Source organism: Eriocheir sinensis, chromosome 13 (genome assembly GCF_024679095.1).
Source record: "Eriocheir sinensis breed Jianghai 21 chromosome 13, ASM2467909v1, whole genome shotgun sequence".
Taxonomy (NCBI): Eukaryota; Metazoa; Arthropoda; class Malacostraca; order Decapoda; family Varunidae; genus Eriocheir; species Eriocheir sinensis.
The window spans coordinates 1,012,752-1,033,318 of NC_066521.1; the positions used below are offsets into that span (position 1 = coordinate 1,012,752).

Here is a 20,567-nt window from a genome sequence, read left to right on the forward strand (position 1 = left end):
TGATTCTTTGAAAGATAGGGCTATATACTTCAAATATTTCCTTTACTGCCACTTTCTATAGATGGTGATTTTTGTCCCTTTTAATAGCTTTTCTTTAATTCATTTGAGTGTTTGGAGAGGCCCAAGACTACCCACGTGCTGTCCTCATGATTGCCCGTCAACCGGACTCCAGCGAAACTCTCTAAAGAGATCAAGTGAAGCTTGGGGGGGGGAATTGGTCAAGCAAGATGCCTGCAGCACCAGTTGGCAGGGACCAACCAAAAGAGTAAAGATGGGGGCATACGGTGTACCTGAGCGTGGCCGCAGTGCTCATCTCCGTAACATTGGCCCTTGAGCCTGTGGAGGGAAGAGCCCATCACCCCGGGACACAGGGTCAGCGTGACATCCAGGCTACCAGTTTACCTTCCCCAGGTTTCCGCAGGTACCCATTTAGCGACCAGCCTGAAAGGGAGGATGAGCAGCTGGGTGAGCTCCACGCTGACTGCCCGGGTTGGGATTCGAACCCAGGACCGCGGATTCATAGTTAGGCACGCACAACTAGACCATGGAGGCATAAAAAAGAGTATCCATGGGGTGAGCAACTTGCTATATGAGGACAGACTTAACCCCTCAGCGACGCAAAAGTTTTTCTTGGGTGATCTCCCATGACGCAGAAGTCATCGAAAAATACACTTTGAAACTGAGAAAAAGTCATAAAAAATGTTTTACAGAAAATTTTCTGTGAAATCCGTTTCTAGGTTGTTGCATTTGGCTGGAATTCCATGATTTCCAAAAAATTCCAACTTTTTACTGAGGGATGAACTAGAGTTGAATGGAGGAAAGCTGGATGAGGTAGAACATTTCTTTTATTTGGGAGATGATCTGGACTGTGAGGCGGGAGTGGAGAGGACAGTGAGAGCGAGAGTGGCGGCAGCGTGGTTAAAGTGGAGGGAGGTGGCTAGTCTACTTGTGAGCCGTACCATCCCTCTAAAGAGCAGAGCAGGGGTGTACCAAGTGTGTATTAGATCAGTGATGTTGTATGGAGCAGAAGCATGGGCTCTAACTAGAAAATTGATGGAGGTATTGAGAGCAAGTGATCGCAGAATGCTGAGGTATATGGCGGGGATCAGGTGGCAAGACAGGGTAATTGTAGCTAACAGATGTGGAGTAGAGGACCTGGAAACAGTGCTCAGAAGGGAAAGACTCTGATGGTTTGGACATGTAAAGAGAGCAGGGGAGGATACAGTACTGGGAATTTTGGAAAGATTGGAGGTAGAAGGAAGGAGACCAGTTGGTAGACCTAGGAAAACGTGGATGTGTATACAGGAAGTCTTGGCATTGATGGGATTGGATGAGCATTGGGCAGAAGGAGTAGAATGGAGGAGAGCCATAAAGCGTCCAACCGCTCAGGAAGAGGGAAAATGGACGTTAAGCGAAATGATGATGATGATGATGATGATGATGACAGCTGCAGCATAGAACATACTTTGGCAGAAAACAGGCCATATCTCAGAACTGAAGTTATCAGCACATATGATGACATGATGTAAAAAGGTCTCGGTATATTTTGAAAATAAAAACTTGTCTGTAAATACTAAGAAGTATGTTGAAGCAAAAAAATTCTGGTACAGATTTACTATACACGAAAAATTAAAAGTCTGAGTGCTCTGAATGTGGGAAAATTTAGCTTTATTTAATTTTTGCTGAATATTGCCATATTCATTGCCACTTTATTCTGCAACAACAGCAGATGTAAAAAATCCCCTCGAGGGATTGCTAGCTCTGTGGTGGTTGGTTCAGTGTTAACTTTTCGTAGATATTGATTGAAAACTAAGAACGTGATGTCACGCAAAAGATATGGTATGTTTTTAATAATATTTTTACTTATCAGAATTTTTTTATAGAAAAGTATTCAGCCGGAGTCAGTCAAACTTACTCATTTTACTTTCACTGTGTCCCTAAACACTTATATCAGGAAAATTGAATAGAAACTCTTCCTCTTTTATGGCCTGGAGTCTCCCGACCTCAAGAGAGGATACGCTGCCTTGCTCCTAAAAGGGTACATTCATATTCATTAGATTTTTGTAAAATTTTGTTTTATGATTAAAAGAACAAAGATCTGCAAGTTTGATCATAAATACTTTCATAGTTTTTGTAGGAAGAATGATAAAGGAGTCATTCACAGCAAAAGTCCAATAACCCAAACACAGATAATCTCAAAATCCCAGTGGTCCAGATTTTCTAAAGTGCCTGATAAAAATTTCAATAAATGAAAAATATTTAAAAAATCTAATGAGGCTCCGAGCGGAGCACGGCAAGTAACAGAGACTCGGGAGACATTTAGATTTAGTCCGGTTGTTGACAGACAAGTATTTGCTTGATTTTTGGCGTGTGCCGTGCGTGTGTGTGTGTGGTGAGGTGATGATGGTTCATGGGAGGCAAATTTGTTGACTTGTGTGTGTTGTTTCAGAGAGTATTGCCGCACCTCCCAACAATTGACCCTGACGACCCCGGCGTGTCTGAAGAAATGTTTAACCTGACCGTTGAGATGATTAAGTTTTTTGATGAGATTGAAAGAGAAGACCGACGCACCTCAACAGAACCTGTCAAGAAAAGGTACGCCTCTTTCCCTTTGTGTGTGGCATATGGGGTGCAGTGTGCGCCACCTGCTGTGTGTTGTGCATGCCTTAGCTTCACGTATTGCACCAATGGTGCTTCAAGTTTTTTTCTTTTTAGCATTTGTCATCATTTCATGATAGTTTTCATGTACTTAAAAATCATCATGGTGTCTTTTTGTTAACCCGTACAGTACCAGGTGATTTTTTATTTATTTATTTTTTTATTTTTTTGCTTAAAAATGTTCCTTGTCATGGGAAAAGTGGAAAAATAAGAAAAAAACATATGCCGTGGACCTAGTTTTCACAGGAGAACTCCATGGAGTGTTACCTTGGTGCTGGAAATGACCCTGTGATGGTTTGTGGAGGATTTGACAAGTGATGGAGGCCAGGCAGCACATTTTTGTTGCCCACAGGCGTAGAGTACTCCAGCGAGCACCATTTCATGGGGTACAAGTGTGGGATTTCCAGAATTTTAGGTCACACGTACACATATAATACCTTACTGAAACGATATATTCTATAGCCTATATCCTCCTCATCTGGCACATAATCCTTGTCCGAACCAGAGTCTGACAGTGCTCCCACGTCTTCTTCAGATGAGGAAACCTCAAACTCACTGTCTGTCGCCATGGCCGTGACTGTGGCTAAAGGAATGGGCCGCCACGACATTATTTACACTGATCTTGATCTTGATCTTGATGTCACAGGTGGCATGGGATTCCTCCCTATAGCTTGGGTAGTGTTGTTAATGCTACAGACGCACTCGCGCAGCGTTGTCATTGTCTGCAGCAGTCTCTGTGGCAGAAATAAACCCGCTACGCCCACTGTACCAGTGTCTAGCAAGCCCTGACGTATATAGCGTCGGCAGTATTGTGCCGGTTAATAACCCCCGATGGACAAGTTCCCCACAGACAGAAATATTGGTGGTTTCTGTAAATGGACGAGTGTCCCACATGCATACACCTCTATGGTCCAGTGGTTAGCTTGCCTGGCTATGATTCTGCATGCCTGGGTGTGAATCCCTGCATGAGCAGTTGGTGTGTAGCTCACCCAGGGGTTCATCCATTTGAGTTGGCTGAGCAGTGGGTGCCTGGGGAAACCTGAGAAAGATAAACTATGGTGACCTGGATGCCACACTGGGCCTGTGTTATGGGGTAATGGGTTCTTCCCACTGCAGGTTCAAGGGTCAGGTCAGCGGAGATGAGCACCGCTGCCATGCGCAGCTGTAAGGAATGTCCCAACTAAACCTTCACTACCCTGTTTCCATGTGACCTTCACCATTGTCCTGCAGCTGAAATACATTAATGGACAGCTGTAGACTGACTTGCACACAGACACATGCCATGCAGCTCAGTGCCAGGCAGATCTGTGGTGAATGGATGACCTGCAGCCCCTCCCTCTCCTAGCTGTCATCCACTTCTACAGGGGCTCACCGTGAAGGCCAGCCAAGAGACCATTATCATATCTTTGGATGCATCTAGTGATGTGGCCATGTCCACTGTGTCCGCATATCATGTACCAGCTGGTCAGGGCAGGGTGAGGGTCTTGGTGGGTCTGTGACTGATGACCTCATGGGGGGGTACTCCTGATCCCCCCCTTTACCCCCACTTCAAAATCAGTGCTAAAAGCTGTGGAAGTTTCAAAGCTGTTTTAAGTCCACATCTACATCCATACGTATACATCTGTCCCTCCTTGTTTGTGGAGGGGACATGGACACCCCCCTCTTTTTTACCCGTTAATGCCTGCGGCGCCGGTAGGCATTTTTCATGGGGCTTGGCGGTCGATCCTTGCCCATTCTGGTGCAGGCAAGTGTTTATAGGGGCATCATCTTGCTTGATTCATGCTGTCCCACAGAGCTCATCTTTGATTATCTTTTTAGAGAGAGTCTGGAGTCCAGGTTGATAGTCAGCCTAGAACAGCATGTGGGTAGTCTTAGGCCACTCAGCAGGGACTGAAAATTGTCAGTTTGTGGCAGCGGGCCTGGCTGAACCGTGGGTTCTCCCAGGCGCTGTGCCCACACGGTGACCACTCAGCCACAGCCTCCCCAAGTATATATACATACAGTAATCCCTTGCCATATCGCAGTTTACTCATCGCGGTCTCGCTGTATCGCGGATTTTTAAATTGTTGGGTATCGCGGATTTTTCGCTATATCGCGGGATTTTTTGGTAAAATAAGCATTTTCTAGCCAAAAAATGAAAACTATATAAATCAACGTAAGTAGGAACACACCTAAATAAGCTCCTACGTCACCCACCTATTTTTTTTTTCCGCCGCGGCTCATTGCACCGTTAGTCTTTTCTCTGGTTCACTCCTCCCCCACTGCCTTTCTTTCTTCTCCCTCTCCGTCCCCGTATTTTTCCCCTTCTCATTTCTTTCTTCTTTCCCTTTCACCTCCCTTTCTCTCCCCCTCTTTCCTCACCTTTACCTCACCCTCCCTCATGGAGGTATAAAGGGTGGAGAGGCTGTGAGGCGCTCGGGCTGATGCCAGCGAACTGTCAGTCGGCCATCTTTTTGTAGGGCTCGGCAGCGACTGCTGGGTAGTGATGAAACACGTCATGGAAGTATTTCGCTACGTTGGAATGCATGTTTGTCCCGTGTCTAAGAGGTGGGGTTGGGCTGAGGTCACATAGTTAATAGGGAGAGTCAGGTCTGTTTATGGGTTGGGCTATGATGACTCAGGTCGAGAAAAACCGAGGTCAGGGTGAGAACAGATAAGTAATAAGGGGTGTCAGGTCTTGACCCAAGTCGATCCACACATATTCTCTGTCTACAATTCAATAGATGCAGCGAGAGTAATAAAGGCAGGAGTGTGGCTTTGTGTGTGCTCTGGAATGCTGACAACCTGTGGTTCATTTGGGTGCAATGAACAAGCCAACAAAAATCTGATCCATCCATTACTTTTCACCAGTAAGTTATTTATTAATTCATTTTTATATCTGATATTCAAGCAAGCGTGCATAACTTTTATAAATAAGACTGATGCATAGGACATATGCACATTGATTATTTGATCAAAGTGTTAGCAACATATCTCTGACAAGATGGTTGGCCATATAGCCGGATTTGTCAGCTTAAACCCTCAGAGATCTTTAAAGAGTGAGTCGTGCTGCAGTGCTTTATGTACCCAACGTCTGGATGCAACTCACTGATTTATCTCAGTTAAAAATAAAGGCCACCTGTCTTTTCCATCCAGAGCTGCTCCATCCACGGCAGGACAGTTGAATAATATTTTAATTACCGTAAGTTTTTATTGTAAATTTTGACTTACAACCGGCCCGTCGGTCCTGACCTGTTGTAACTCGAGGACTCCCGGCATGTTGTCACTGAAATTTCACTTACCCGTTGGGTCCTCACCATGAAGCCTCCACCATTTTCTTTTTCAAGTTCAGGTGCTTAAGTATAGTATACCATGCAAATTATTTATTGATGAATGCTTCTTTCTATAGAGATCAGATGATAAAAGTATGAAATAGGTAAAAACACTGAATCAAAACTCAGCAGCTGTTCAGCCAATAAACATGAACAAGCAGATCCTGCCGCCAACAGGACTGGGCGGGTGCAGGCACCGGTGTGGTGTCAAATTCCCTCCTCTGTCGGGTAATGTCCCAAATTGAGCTGCGCATTTGTCCATTTCATTTACTGCACTGTTTCAATAGCTCATACTAAGCTTACCTTTGATTTCATGCTTGTTTTCATGAAAAAATTGCCAAATTCAGGCTGCCATGGACCCTGTAGCTCAGCTACTACTGAATGGAGACTGTCCCATAAACCTGACCTTCAATCACAAGAAAACTGAGGAGACAGAAAAGTTAATATCAAAGGTAAGCTTAGTATAAGCTATTAGAAGTCAGTGCAGTGAATAAAATGGACAAAATAGCAAAGTTTGCACATGCGCAGTTCAATTTGGGATATTTCCCGACAGGAGGCTGGCACTAACAGCACCAGCCGGCTCTACAACAGAGTAAGGAGGCAGTGGTCGAGTGGTTAGCGTGACGGCCCTGTGTTCAGGAGCTCCAGGAGGGACGCGGGTTCGAATCCTGGCTGCCGCACAGCCGAGGTTTTTCAGTCACTGCCGAGTGGCCTAAGACTACCCACATGCTGGCCTGAAGACTACCCATCAACCCTGGCTCTAGATAACCTATTCAAAGAGAGGCTCAAAGATGAGTTCCGGGGGGGCAGCATGAGCAACACAAGATGGCGCCTCTATAAACACTCTCTTGCACCAGAACGGGCTGGGCAAACCATCAGGCCCCACCGGGAAGAAGCCTACCGGCGCAAGGCTGCGACGTAAAAAAAAAAAAAAGCACCAGACTGCTCAATTTCTAGGAGTTTGAAACTATAATTTTCTGATATCTGCTGGAATTCACACGGTGTCTGCTTCCCAGCATGCTTGGCAACCATATTCTTCTTGTGTGCTGGAAAGCTCCAAGACTTTGCATTGGCATTTGAGATATCATTGTACTGACACTTGGTGAGGGCTGCTCTCAACATGACCTCCATAACCAAGTGGACAATACTGTAAGTCTTGTGAGCCACCCGCCAGCTCCACGTTAGCAGCACAGCACGCCTTGGCCAACCTGGACATTTGCAGCGCCAGCGTTCACAATGTCAGGGAAGTTGAAAAGGCTTGCAAGCTGTCTCCCGCCTCCACATGAACACAGCTGGTGAGTGCAAGATGGGACAGGTGTGGTGGTAGTGTTTTCTGGTAAAAAATTGTTTAAATATTCAAGTAGGGTCTCGGGAAGGCTAAGCATGCAGTGGGTGAGATCCACCAGCGGGGTGCTTCTAGTCACCCATCTTTTCAACAGTGAGATGTAATAAATGTCTACAGAGTGAACTGTAGATGGAATAAATTAAGCCAAATAAAAATGTGCAAGTGTTTAATATTACATAAGAAAGTAAAATGTACAAAGTATGATCATTGTGTGCACTTGTAGATGCAAAATTTATATTGCCTGCAAGGATGTGATGATCAGTGTTGTTATGTCAAGTGCCATATACATGCATTGTTTATTTAAAGATTATAAACATTATCTGAATTAAATTCCACTTTCTATTTTATTTCAGAGGAGCAGTGTTGGTGTTTCTTCCTGGTTTGGTAGAAATAGAGAAGCTAATGAATATGCTGGCCAGAGAGTCTGCAAAGTTTCAGTAAGTTGACTAAGTTTACTTCCTTCCTTGCTTCAGTTACCCTGTTGGCGGTGAATGGGATGTCCATAAAACTGTTTCAGTGTGTCACCGACCTCACTCCATCTCTCAGTGAAACAAGGCCACTACATCCCTTCTTTGCCTATGTGGAAATTTGTGAGTCAGAGTGCCTCTGTGGTGCAGTGGGTAATGTGCCTGGCTACAAATCTGTGGGCCAGGGTTTGAATCCTGGCCTGGGCAGTCAGCTGACAGATAAATGGGGAAACCTTGAGAGGTAAACTGTTCTAACCTGCATGTTACAGTGGCCCTGTGTCCTGGGAAGAATGGGTTCTTACCCACCACAGACTCAGAGGGCCATTGCGGTGGAAATGAGCGTGGCCACGTGCAGCCATAGCCCATGTCCCCAACTTACCTTACCCTCACATTATTCAGGTGTACCTTTGGGAAAATAGATTATAAAAAAAACATTGCTTTTTTTATTTTGTTTCTTGCAAAATAAAGCCAAGATGGGAAAAAGTAATAATTCCATTGTATTTTAACTGTCCTTTTCTCAAGATGATGCAGGGCTATGTGAAGCCATGCTTCCAGTGATGTATTATTCATACCAGTGCCTGAGCCAGTTGCAGGAGTGTCGCCTAAAATACAAGAATCTGGGCAATAGAAACTTTCACATAACAAGAAAATCTTATCTTTACAAACCCATGTTATAAAGAGCTAAAATTCTAGGCTAACCAAATCTACACATTGCCTACAGCAAGCTTGTTTACACATCATGCAGTACATGAAGCAGAGGAAGGTGTATAACATGACAAGAAATCAGTCAATGAAACAATTCATATGAACTATTTATCTTGAATAGCTGGGAGAATGTTCAGGAGGGTGAACTTGTGCAGGACTAGAGGGGGGGGGGGGGGCACTGGATCCCAGAAAATTGTGTCACTCCCTGCTGAAGTGATGGAGGTGACACACACAAGAAAATGAGAAAATTTTGATTGAAGTTTGGTGTTCCTGCACTTTTCCTTGGCAAATGTGTGAAGAAAATGAACACATTGGTCTTCTGCCGTCCATCTCAAAGTTCAGTGCACTTCCTGAGACGAGCACTGGACTTTGAGGTAGAGGGCAGAAGACCACCAGGAAGGCCAAGGAAGACGTGGAGGAAGGTGGTGGAGGAAGATATGAGGAGGCTGAACACCACGGAAGAAATGGCTATGGACCGGCAACAGTGGAGGAGGCTCATATCCCGTCCAACCCCACCATAGGGAATAAATGGACGTTAAATGCTGCTGCTGCTGATGATGAAGATGATGATGATGATGATGATGATCAACCTAACCTAACATAACAAAACCCCAAACAGTGTTACTATATGTCTTGACTCAAAAATTCACATAAGCTTGGAGGATCTCTGTTGTCACTCCTGCACTTGCCCCAAACATAACCCGGTAGCAGCGGGAATCATGTTTCTTAATGGTCCCTCTAAGCGAGAAAAATGAGAAAAAATCATCACACACAAACCATTTCATAATATATATCAAAGCATTTGTGATCAGTTTATGTATCATCTATTTTGGGGGGTTTAAATCATGGCACAAATTTGGCCCGTCGCTGCTACACGGTAAAGCCACAAATTTAGCCCATTGCTGCTACACGGTAAAGCCACAAATTTGGCCCGTCGCTGCTACACGGTAAAGCCACAAATTTGGCCTGTCGCTGCTACACAGTAAAGCCACAAATTTGACCCGTTGCTGCTACACGGTAAAGCCACAAATTTGGCCCGTCGCTGCTACACAGTAAAGCCACAAATTTGGCCCGTTGCTGCTACACGGTAAAACCACAAATTTGGCCCGTCGCTGCTACACGGTGAAGCCACAAATTTGGCCCGTCGCTGCTACACGGTAAAGCCACAAATTTGGCGTGTCGCTGCTACACGGTAAAGCCACAAATTTGGCCCGTCGCTGCTACACAGTAAAGCCACAAATTTGGCCTGTCGCTGCTACACGGTAAAACCACAAATTTGGCTCGTCGCTGCTACACGGTAAAGCCACAAATTTGGCCCGTCGCTGCTACACGGTAAAGCCACAAATTTGGCCCGTCGCTGCTACGGTAAAACCACAAATTTGGCCCGTCGCTGCTACACGGTAAAGCCACAATTTGTCCCGTCGCTGCTACAGTAAAGCCACAAATTTGGCCCGTCGCTGCTACACGGTAAAGCCAGAAATTTGGCCCGTCCCTGCTACAAGGTAAAGCCACAAATTTGGCCCGTCGCTGCTGCACGGTAAAGCCACAAATTTGGCCCGTCACTGCTACATGGTAAAGCCACAAATTTGCCCCGTCGCTGCTACACAGTAAAGCCACAAATTTGGCCCGTTGCTGCTACACAGTAAAGCCACAAATTTGGCCCGTTGCTGCTACACAGTAAAGCCACAAATTTGGCCCGTTGCTGCTACACAGTAAAGCCACAAATTTGGCCCGTTGCTGCTACACAGTAAAGCCACAAATTTGGCCCGTCGCTGCTACACAGTAAAGCCACAAATTTGGCCCGTCGCTGCTACACGATAAAGCCACAAATTTGGCCCGTCGCTGCTACACAATAAAGCCACAAATTTGGCCCGTCGCTGCTACACGGTAAAGCCACAAATTTGGCCCGTCGCTGCTACACGGTAAAGCCACAAATTTGGCCTGTCGCTGCTACACGGTAAAGCCACAAATTTGGCCCGTCGCTGCTACACGGTAAAGCCACAAATTTGGCCCGTCGCTGCTACATGGTAAAGCCACAAATTTGGCCCGTCGCTGTTACACGATAAAGCCACAAATTTGGCCCGTCGCTGCTACATGATAAAGCCACAAATTTGGCCCGTCGCTGCTACACGATAAAGCCACAAATTTGGCCCGTCGCTGCTACACGATAAAGCCACAAATTTGGCCCGTTGCTGCTACTGGGTTAAGGTGGCTATGGAAGTGCTATTGAGTAATTGTCTAAAATGTCACCAACTCAAGACTGGTTCAAATGAGGAGGGTGTTGTTTCATGCCAAGGCCAGATGGCAGAGAATTTGTGTGTTCTACGATAATCATTTTTGCAACGTAACTTTTAGTGTTGTAGGGCGTTGCTATGATAATAGGTGACTGTAGCATATGCCCCCAACTCTCTCTCTCTCTCTCTCTCTCTCTCTCTCTCTCTCTCTCTCTCTCTCTCTCTCTCTCTCATATACCCATTAATAATCCCAACATTCTCCAGGTGGCAGTTGTACCCGCTGCACTCCTCCATCACCAAAGAGGAGCAGCAGAGCGTCTTCATCATACCACCAATAGGTTTTCGGAAGATCATCATCTCGACGAACATTGCCGAGAGCTCCATAACCGTGCCAGACATCAAGTACGGTAAGGACCAGTCTGGTGATTGCTGGGCATCACTAATAACTATCTAACTAACTTTGTATAGATGTGGGGGGCTTCGTGGTGCAGTGGTTGGCACACTCGGCTCACAACCAAGAGAGCCCGGGTTCGATTCCTGGGCGGAGTGAAAAAAAATTGGGCGGCTTTTCTGATACCCTACACCCCTGTCCACCCAGCAGTGAATGGATACCAGGTATTAATCGGGGGTTGTGTCCCGTCTCCTGGGATCTGTTCCCTTCTATAATTCTTTCCCCTTCTGTCTCTCTCCGGCATATGACCACAGATGTTGCGCCGACTAAACAAAACTTTCCAACTTTTTTGTATAGATGTGATTTCCTTCTGCATAGACCCAATCATGACTTAACAAATTTAGTGCAAGGCAGGCATTCCATTAGCGTAAATTTTCAGCACTCATTTCTTGTAGCCGTTCAGAGGGGAGTAGCTGACTAAGGGCCGCTTTCACAGTCGTTTTGTTTGTTTTGATCGTTACCAATGGCGGCGATCGACGCTATAGTTTTCCACGTGAAACTGGCCGATGGGGTAGTGGCGGCTGCAGAGGAAGCGAGAGGTGTTGAGAGTGTGTGGTAAGGTGCAGGGCTAGGCTAACCCCACAGCCGCCACTACCCCATCGGCCAGTTTTACATGGAAATAGCATAGCGGCGATAACAGCCATTGGTGACGATCAAAACAAACGAAACGACTGTGAAAGCGTCCCCTAAATACTAACGCCTCTCTGTAAACATGAGTCTCCTTCACTGTTTTTCTGAATGCTTCTCGTCATCGTCATTATCAACATCATAATCATCACCATTACCAGTCCGGTGCGGAACAGAAGACTTTGCGCTCCACGTCTCTTTGTCTGATTTCAGTGTAAGTTGTCTTGCTCTGATATATCGTCACCTTCGTAAACAAACCACATAAGTCAATATTTTCTGCTTTTAAGTACTTTACAGGAAATCAGAAAAAGAACTGTCATCATCTCATTTGGCTTAAGATTTAGGCAGAAATGAAAAGGCCAATTCCAGAACACTCAAACCCTGAATGACGAAGGCAATTATACAAAAATTGGTGTCATGTTGAAAAATTGATGTAGGCAAAAACCTGGAAATCGCTGAAAAATGACTTAGGCGATTATTTTATGAGGGTGACGATGTGCTGTGTTCTCATCTGTCCATTTGTTCTTGTCCGGTCTAACCTCTCACAGTGCCTCTTGTGTTCTGTTGGTTATCCGTCCGTCATCAGTTCTGTGCATGCTGTGACCTGCCCAAGTCCAGTGCTTAGATTCATTCATCACTAGAGTGTCTTCAGCCTCTGTCTGCTCTGTGATCCACAATGCTTGCTTCCTATAGCCATGTTACACACAGCCTGTTTTTCATAATTTTCGTGCACTTCTTGGTGTTGCTTTTGATCTTGTTGAGTTACCAGCCTCCTTGTTTCTGGACTGTTATGTTAGAAGCAGTAGAATTGACTAAAGAAAACGCTGAAGTTGGTGGTGTGGCCTCGGTGCCCATCTTGTCATTGGCTCTTGAGGCTGCCATGGACAAGAATTCACTTCATCCTTCCCTGTTATTGCTCCTTCTGTTATCGCCATTCATTGCTATCATGCACACCCTAAAAGCCGCCAGCCTCGTGCCATCACATCTAAAACATGGTGTCATGCTCACAAAACATGAGTGTGTCTGTGAATTTAAATTGTCTGGTCCTTGCAGTACACGCCTGCTGATTGGTGCTAAGTCATCGACCATCTTTACTCAGTGATTAGTGGATGTTCATGCCATACTCCTGTTTATCCAGTCAAGTGTGCGTCTCTCCATTGACAACAGTGAAAGCTGCCCCAAGTTCACTTGATGAAACGGTCAAGGCTTTAACCCCTAAAGGGCCGGCCTGGGTGGTCATCTACAACATCCACAGGACCGGCACCTCAGCACCAAACACTGAAAATAGCCTATATTCACACACTTGATTCTGCTGAACTACAATGCAATAACAAATTACTTTGTCGTCATAGTCATCATCAACTCTTCTTCTTTTTAATTATTGCATGAAAACGTTTCTATGTGCTGTGGTTTTGGAGAAATATTGAGTTGAAGAGGAGAGACTTTTGGAGTTAGCGAGGCTCTTGCCCGCTCTGCGTTCGTTTCGCTTGTGTGGCCTTGACTAATGCGTAATGAAAACGGATGCCCCCATGCTCTAATTCTTATATATAGTCAATACTCTAAGCTTTCTCTATGTAACACAGTCTTGTGATGTGTGGTTTGGGAGTCATTGTAGCACACTCTTCTCATTCTCGTGTTGCTCTGCTGGGCTCGGCAGGGTCTGGCAGGAAATCGGACGCGTCAGAATCCGTGTCAGTACGCCTGTCCATCGTGAGAGCGGGCAAGATTCTGAAGCAGTAGCCTAAACATATCTCTGGCAGTGTTGCCAACGAATGGTCATCGAAAATTACCGAAAAGTAAATAAATTTAGCGCGAAAAAAGCAAAGCGGCTATAACCGCCCCCGGCCCTTCCATGGAAAAGCGGCTATAGCCGCCTCCGGCCCTTTAGGGGTTAATGGGGTCTCCAATTGAATACTGAAAGCGTAGAAGTCAACCAGCTTATAGGTTAAAGATTTGTTCTGAACTCATTGGAAGAAGGTAAAGCAAAGTGCCATGAGTTTGAAAGTGTGCCAACATAGTGCCAGGGTACAAGGGAGGGAACAAAGAGTGACCAGTGGACGACAGACCTGTGTTGTGGTACACTGTGGGGCCACCATTGAAGACATGGATGAAATATTTGAGAAGAGTTGAGTCTTCACAGATCACCTGTTTGGCTTCAGGGAGGAAGATCTTGTGTCACAAGCCGTGAGTTTCTGTATAAGAGCAATCAGTGTGTCACAGGAAAGAGAAGGTTGGCTGGACTCTGTCTGGATCAGAAAAATTCTAAAACAAAGTTCATCCAAGCATCTTTTATAGAAACTAGAAAACATAGAAGGACTGAGAGAAAGCATCTTGAAGGAGATGGAGGACAATTTTATAGAGACAGATGAGGGCGGTACTAAAGGGTGAATGTCACGGTGGCCCGGAGCAACAAGTGGAGGACCACAAGCATCAGTGTTGGCGCCACAAAGGGTTCAGAAGAGAAAGATTTGGGTGTTACCTTCCAAAACAACTTGTGCCCAGAGGACGCATCAGCCAGTCACCAGAAGTGTGTGGCTCCAAGCCAACATTCAGGTGGTGCTGCACCACACGGAGGAGGATATGTGAAGCAGCTGATCATGCCAGTGATTCAGCCGTGATTGAAATGTACAGCGGTGGTGTGCTCTCCACACAGAAAGAAAAATATTTGGAAAACTGAAAGACTTCAGGGAGCCACAACAAAAATGGTTCCAAGCTTGAGAGACATGACATAATTATGAAGAGAGGCTGTAAAGATTGGCTTGTCTGCCTTGGAGGAGAGAAGAGAAAGAGATCTGATTGCAGTCTGCAGAGCAATGAAGGAAATGGAAATGGTAGACAGAGATGACCTCTTTATATTGGATACAAGCCTCGCTCAGGCCGGGATTTTTCTGCTGACAAGGATTGGGTGCTGTCCTCCCTTGAGCAAGTGGAATGAGGTGTGTGGAGTGTGAAGGTCCAGGCAGTACCCAGAGAAACACTGATGAACCTTGCTTCAACTGGGGAGGTACTTGTTGGCGGTGACGAGTCCAGCTCATTGTCAGGCCATGAGTGAGTTACACACACACACACACACACACACGTTACAAATTCATAGAGTTTTTATAAAGAGTTATAGATGTTTTACAGGAAAGAGATGGATGGGTGTATTGTGTATACTGAACAGTGGAGACACTGGATATGAAGAACACTTGATAAGGTCACACATCAGAGGTTATTGTAGATGTTTCAGAATATTGGAGCTTCATTTTTTTTCAGTTGGGCTTTGCATCACTTTATTAGCAATCAAGCTGCTTGGGTTACCTATTAGAAGGAAATGGCTGCAGCACTGCTCCCAGGAGGAAGGCAGAGTGAGGTGTTGATAGCATTGAACTCAGTCTGACTTCAAGAGGTATTTACCCCTTGTGGAAAGAGACTCAAGAGGTGTTTGCCCCTTGTGGAAAGAGACTCAAGAGGTGTTTGCCCCTTGTGGAAAGAGACTCAAGAGGTGTTTGCCCCTTGTGGAAAGAGACTCAAGAGGTGTTTGCCCCTTGTGGAAAGAGACTCAAGAGGTGTTTGCTCCTTGTGGAAAGAGACTCAAGAGGTGTTTGCCCCTTGTGGAAAGAGACTCAAGAGGTGTTTGCCCCTTGTGGAAAGAGACTCAAGAGGTGTTTGCCCCTTGTGGAAAGAGACTCAAGAGGTGTTTGTCACTTGTGGAAAGAGACTCAAGAGGTGTTTGCCCCTTGTGGAAAGAGACTCAAGAGGTGTTTGCCCCTTGTGGAAAGAGACTCAAGAGGTGTTTGCCCCTTGTGGAAAGAGACTCAAGAGGTGTTTGCCCCTTGTGGAAAGAGACTCAAGAGGTGTTTGCCCCTTGTGGAAAGAGACTCAAGAGGTGTTTGCCCCTTGTGGAAAGAGACTCAAGAGGTGTTTGCCCCTTGTGGAAAGAGAGACTGAGAGAAAGGATTAAAACTTTTAGGGTATAACCAGTCGGCACATAATGAAGCACACAATGCCAGTAACTTGTCCTACATGTTTCACCCTCATGGGGAGTTCGTCATCTCCGTATAAGTTTGAATCCCTTAACCCGATAGCTTTGGGGATCATGATTCTTATTGGTCCCTCTAAGCGAGAAAAATGAGAAAAAATCATTACTCACACAAACCATTTCATAATATATATCAAAGCATTTGTGATCAGATTATGTATCATCTATTTTGGGGGGTTTATATCGTGGCACAAATTTGGCCCGTCGCTGCTACATGGTAAAGCCACAAATTTGGCCCGTCGCTGCTACATGGTAGAGCCACAAATTTGGCCCGTCACTGCTACACGGTAAAAACACAAATTTGGCACGTTGCTGCTACACGGTAAAGCACAAATTTGGCCTGTCGCTGCTACACGGTAAAGCACAAATTTGGCCCGTCGCTGCTACACGGTAAAGCACAAATTTGGCCCGTCGCTGCTACACGGTAAAGCACAAATTTGGCCCGTCGCTGCTACACGGTAAAGCACAAATTTGGCCTGTCGCTGCTACACGGTAAAGCCACAAATTTGGCTCGTCACTGCTTCACGGTAAAACCACAAATTTGGCCCATCGCTGCTACACGGTAAAGCCACAAATTTGGCCCGTCACTGCTACACGGTAAAACCACAAATTTGGCACGTCGCTGCTACACGGTAAAGCCACAAATTTGGCACGTCGCTGCTACACGGTAAAGCACAAATTTGGCCCGTCGCTGCTACTGGGTTAACTGACATAGCCTCTTCTTCCTTCCAGTGATAGATTTTTGCCTGACCAAAGTGCTGACATGTGATGAGGTAACCAACTATACATCTCTCAAGCTTGCCTGGACCTCCAAAGCCTCCTGCAAGCAAAGAGCAGGGAGGTGTGGTAGAGTCTCCTCTGGCAGAGTGTACCGGCTGGTTCCCCCTGCATTCTATGAGGTATGTTTATTGTTCCATACTCAAGCTCCATATGTAGTGCAGTGACTATGCCTGATGAACGAGCCTCCCATAACCCACTTAGCCAGGGGGTACCTCTTTGGCCGGCTCGGTTGGGAGTGGCTCTCTCGTCACGCTGGTCGCGGGTTCAATCCCAGCCCAGGCAGCCGGCGAATACCCTCTCCTGGTCTTGATTAATTTCTCGTGTGTTGTTTCGATACACGCAGAGGTCATGTAGGAAAATAAAGGAGAAAGAGTAAAATAAGCTCTCAGGGTATGACACATAGAATTGACTACACTTTCGTTTGATAGTGAAAGAATGAGGCTGAATACATGCTCGGCTCTGGAGAGAAGTTTTGCTGTTGGATTTCGAGTAATAAGGAAAAAGCTCTGCACCATTAAAGGTTGTGAACTAGGAGAAAAAATGTAAACTTTTCACTTGTGTGCAATGCATGATGTGTTTTCCTACTTACAAAAGTGAAAATATGATCAACTGAATTTTGCAAACTCAGACTCCACGGTGGGGTGTTTAAGAGCTTTGTCAGCATCATCATCCAAGGTACAAAAGTAAAGCTCTTGGCATACACTACAGCTACACATGGCCTTGGTGCTCATCTCCGTCTCATTGATCCTTGAGCCTGTGGTAGGTTGTAACCCATTGCCCCGGGACACAGGGCAAGAGTGACAGCTGGAGTGCCACAGTTTACCTTCCCAGGCTTCCCCAGGTACTATTTTTTTGACCAGCTCGAAAGGGAGGACGAACAACTGGGTGAGGATTTGATCCCTGAGCAGTGGATGTGTAGCTGGGCATGTTGATCACTGCATGATGGAGGTGCAGCATGCCTGGCCTCTCTAAACACCCCATGGAAGGATCTTTGCTAGCTTTGGCTCAGGCAACAGTTGTCTGTCAAAATAGCCATATGAAGGATATTTGAGAGACTATGCCATGTGCTCGTGCTGAGCAAGTTCATGTCACTGTGGGCCAAGTCCATCAACCACAAGACTTCTTGAGGAGACCCACTGTTCTTCTGCACTGTGCTACTTAGGTATGCAAAATTTTCCAAGATATCAATATTTTTGCCACGTGTAGTAACAGACTGTACTATTTCATCCAGCAAGCCTCCAAACACCTGTACTTAGTTCTTGGCCCAGGAGACATGGAGTCCCAAAGGCTTCACCTCCTTATGCAGTGCTGTGAGAGCCATCTCCTGAACTTCCAGCAACTCTGTGAAGATTACTACATCATAGGCATAAAGAAGGCCCATGACCCTGGTATTGCCAAGAGATCCTCCATGATGACCATAGTCCACACCTGTCAAACACCCAGTCCATACAAGCGTTGGAAAGTGATGGCCAAGGACACAGCCCGGCCTCACTCCTGCATTCAAAGGAAAAAAGCAGGATATGCCCCCACACACTTCACAGCACTCCCAGTCCTAGAGTATGGGCCAGTTTGTTGATCAACAATTCTTGGAGAATTCCCACTGACTTACAGGAGATCCTTGAGGGACTAATGATTAACCCCATGGATGCAGACTTCCTACAAGAAGACATCACCAAGCTACAGGAGTGGAGCAACAAGTGGCTGCTACAATTCAATGGAGAAAAATGTAAAGTCATGCTCCTTGGGAGTGTAAATCCAGCATACCAATACCACAGGGAAACACTCCACAATCAACCACAGAGGCAGTGAATGACTTGGGAGTATATGTGTCATGCCCCAGGAGCTTATTTTTCTATTTCCTCTATTTCCATTTTCCTACACGTCCTCTGCGTGTATTGAAACACACAAGAAATTAATCAAGACAAAGTGATTGTATTCGCCGGCGCCTGGGATTGAACCCGCGACCAGCGTGACGGGAGAGCCACTCCTTACCGAGTCGGCCAAAGAGGTGCCCCAGTGGGTTATGGGAGGCTCGTTCATCAGGCATAGTCGCCGCACTACATATGTTACCAGACTACCAGTGAAGGCGAAATACTGGCCAATCGCAGTGGAGGGGTTAACTGAATTGAATGCCTTTTTGAGATCAACACAAGCTGTAAGCATATCCTGTCAAAACTCATATTGATGCCCCACCAGCACATAAAGCATTAGAATCTGGTCAGTTGTCAACTTACCAGGCATGAACCTTGACTGCTTAGGTCTTTGGAACTCCAGCACTTGGCTGCAACCCAGCATGAGCAATAATGGAGCACCTTGCGTTGCACACTGAGCAGTGTCAACCTGGGCATTGTTAGAGTCCTGACCACCCTTCCTGATTTGTTGGAATGGTACCTGACTGCCATACACCACTCAGTGCTGCACCCAACCCCCGGATCATGACTGCAGCTTTAGTATTGAGCAGCTCTGCACTGATATTGCAAATACCAGCTGTCTTTCTGCCCCTCAACCTGGACGTAGCCTCTCTGACCTTGTCAGGAGAGGGTGAGCACTCACCATTGGGTGGATTACTGATGTTTCCACTTTTTGTATCCCAGCTGTTGGGAGCTGCCCTCAGAGGGCCTGCCATGGTCATCTGCTCAAATTACTCTGCCCAGTTAGTTATCGACTCATTCATGTCTGACATGAGGCAGCCATCTTCTGTTCAGATAGCTTTCACCTGAGAGAGAGACAGTGAGACAAGATCCTTCAGGGCTTGGTAGGCATGTCAGAGGTCATTTGTATTGAAATATTCCTCAAGGTCCTCCACAACACTCCTGACATTTCTTGTCTCTCAAAAGTGCTCCAACCCTTTGTAGCAAAGCCCTGTAATGGTCCTAACTCCCTGAAATCGTGGCAGATTTAGGTAATTATATATGGTTATGCTACTGCTGTAGAGAGAAAAATTAATCATCAACTTTGTGTTATTCTCTTCATTGTATATTTTAAGTCATTGTTCCAGGCACAAACAGCTGTTGGGGCAAAACATTTGTGTAACTGGGATGTGTCTCACTGGCGGCAGATGTGACAAATGTGCCATGGTGTGCCTGGCTCAGTCACTCCCCAGGGGTGTGCATCTCCTCACTTACCCCTTGACACCAACCCCAAGGGTCCCATCCTAAGTACCTCTTCACAGGACCCATCAACTTCTTCAATCCATGGACTGTGGGCCCTTCCTTGGCTTCTGCCACTCAGGGCTGTCTCCCACAGAAACAAGCCAGTCAGTTAGCAAGGCTGGCTTGTGGGTAGTGTGCCAAAAGCTTGTATAGCCAGTGTGTGTGTTCAAGGACTGTGCTATGCGAGCATTAGCTCTTGATTCAGTCTTACGAAGTAATCACCAAACTTACATAAAGTTACTCCAGCAATATCCCATGATTCTGGGTAGGCACTTGTTACCAAAGGCATCAATTTGCCTCTTCAAATCACTATTTAGTGTCCATTTCTCGCCAAAGGGTTAGACAGGGAGCACAAGAGACATGAAGATCTGGACTTTGTCCCTCTGCTCAGCCATTGACTATGCCATAATCATGCTGAGCAAGTCTGTAACACTTAGACCTAGTCAGTCTGCCATAAGACTTCTTGGCAAGACCTGCCGTCGTTCTTCACTACCAAGGTATGTGAAAGTTTTCAAGGCATCAGTATCCTTACCACACACATGAACAGACTGCTGTTTCATCCAGAAAGCCTCCAAACACCTGCGCCTTGGTCATGGTGCAGGAGAATTAAAATCAAGATCAGTTACCTTGATATTGCCAACAGATTCTCTGCAATGACTTTGATCAACAACTTTGCCTAATACCAGTCCATGCAAGTCAATAATTGACCAGATAATAGCATTTTGTGATCTTGTGGAACTCTTATGCGAGTTTTGACAGGGGTTGCTTACAGCCTATGTCAGTCTCAAGGTGTTTGACCCAGTGCATTGTGAGGCA

General features: G+C 45.9%; 1 protein-coding gene across 2 annotated transcripts in view; it reads left to right on the forward strand.

The window, feature by feature from the left end:
* Positions 1 to 20,567, forward strand: part of LOC126997860 (ATP-dependent RNA helicase TDRD9-like) — a 177,709-nt gene that overhangs the window by 26,753 nt on the left and 130,389 nt on the right. For both annotated transcript variants that reach the window (XR_007752418.1, XM_050859075.1), the window contains exons 8-11: positions 2,450 to 2,595; positions 7,668 to 7,751; positions 10,985 to 11,127; positions 16,552 to 16,718. Coding sequence is in view for 1 of the 2 variants with exons in the window: in XM_050859075.1 (XP_050715032.1) it covers positions 2,450 to 2,595; positions 7,668 to 7,751; positions 10,985 to 11,127; positions 16,552 to 16,718 (540 nt within the window). In the remaining variant the exon portion in view is untranslated. The remainder of the gene's footprint in view (positions 1 to 2,449; positions 2,596 to 7,667; positions 7,752 to 10,984; positions 11,128 to 16,551; positions 16,719 to 20,567) is intronic.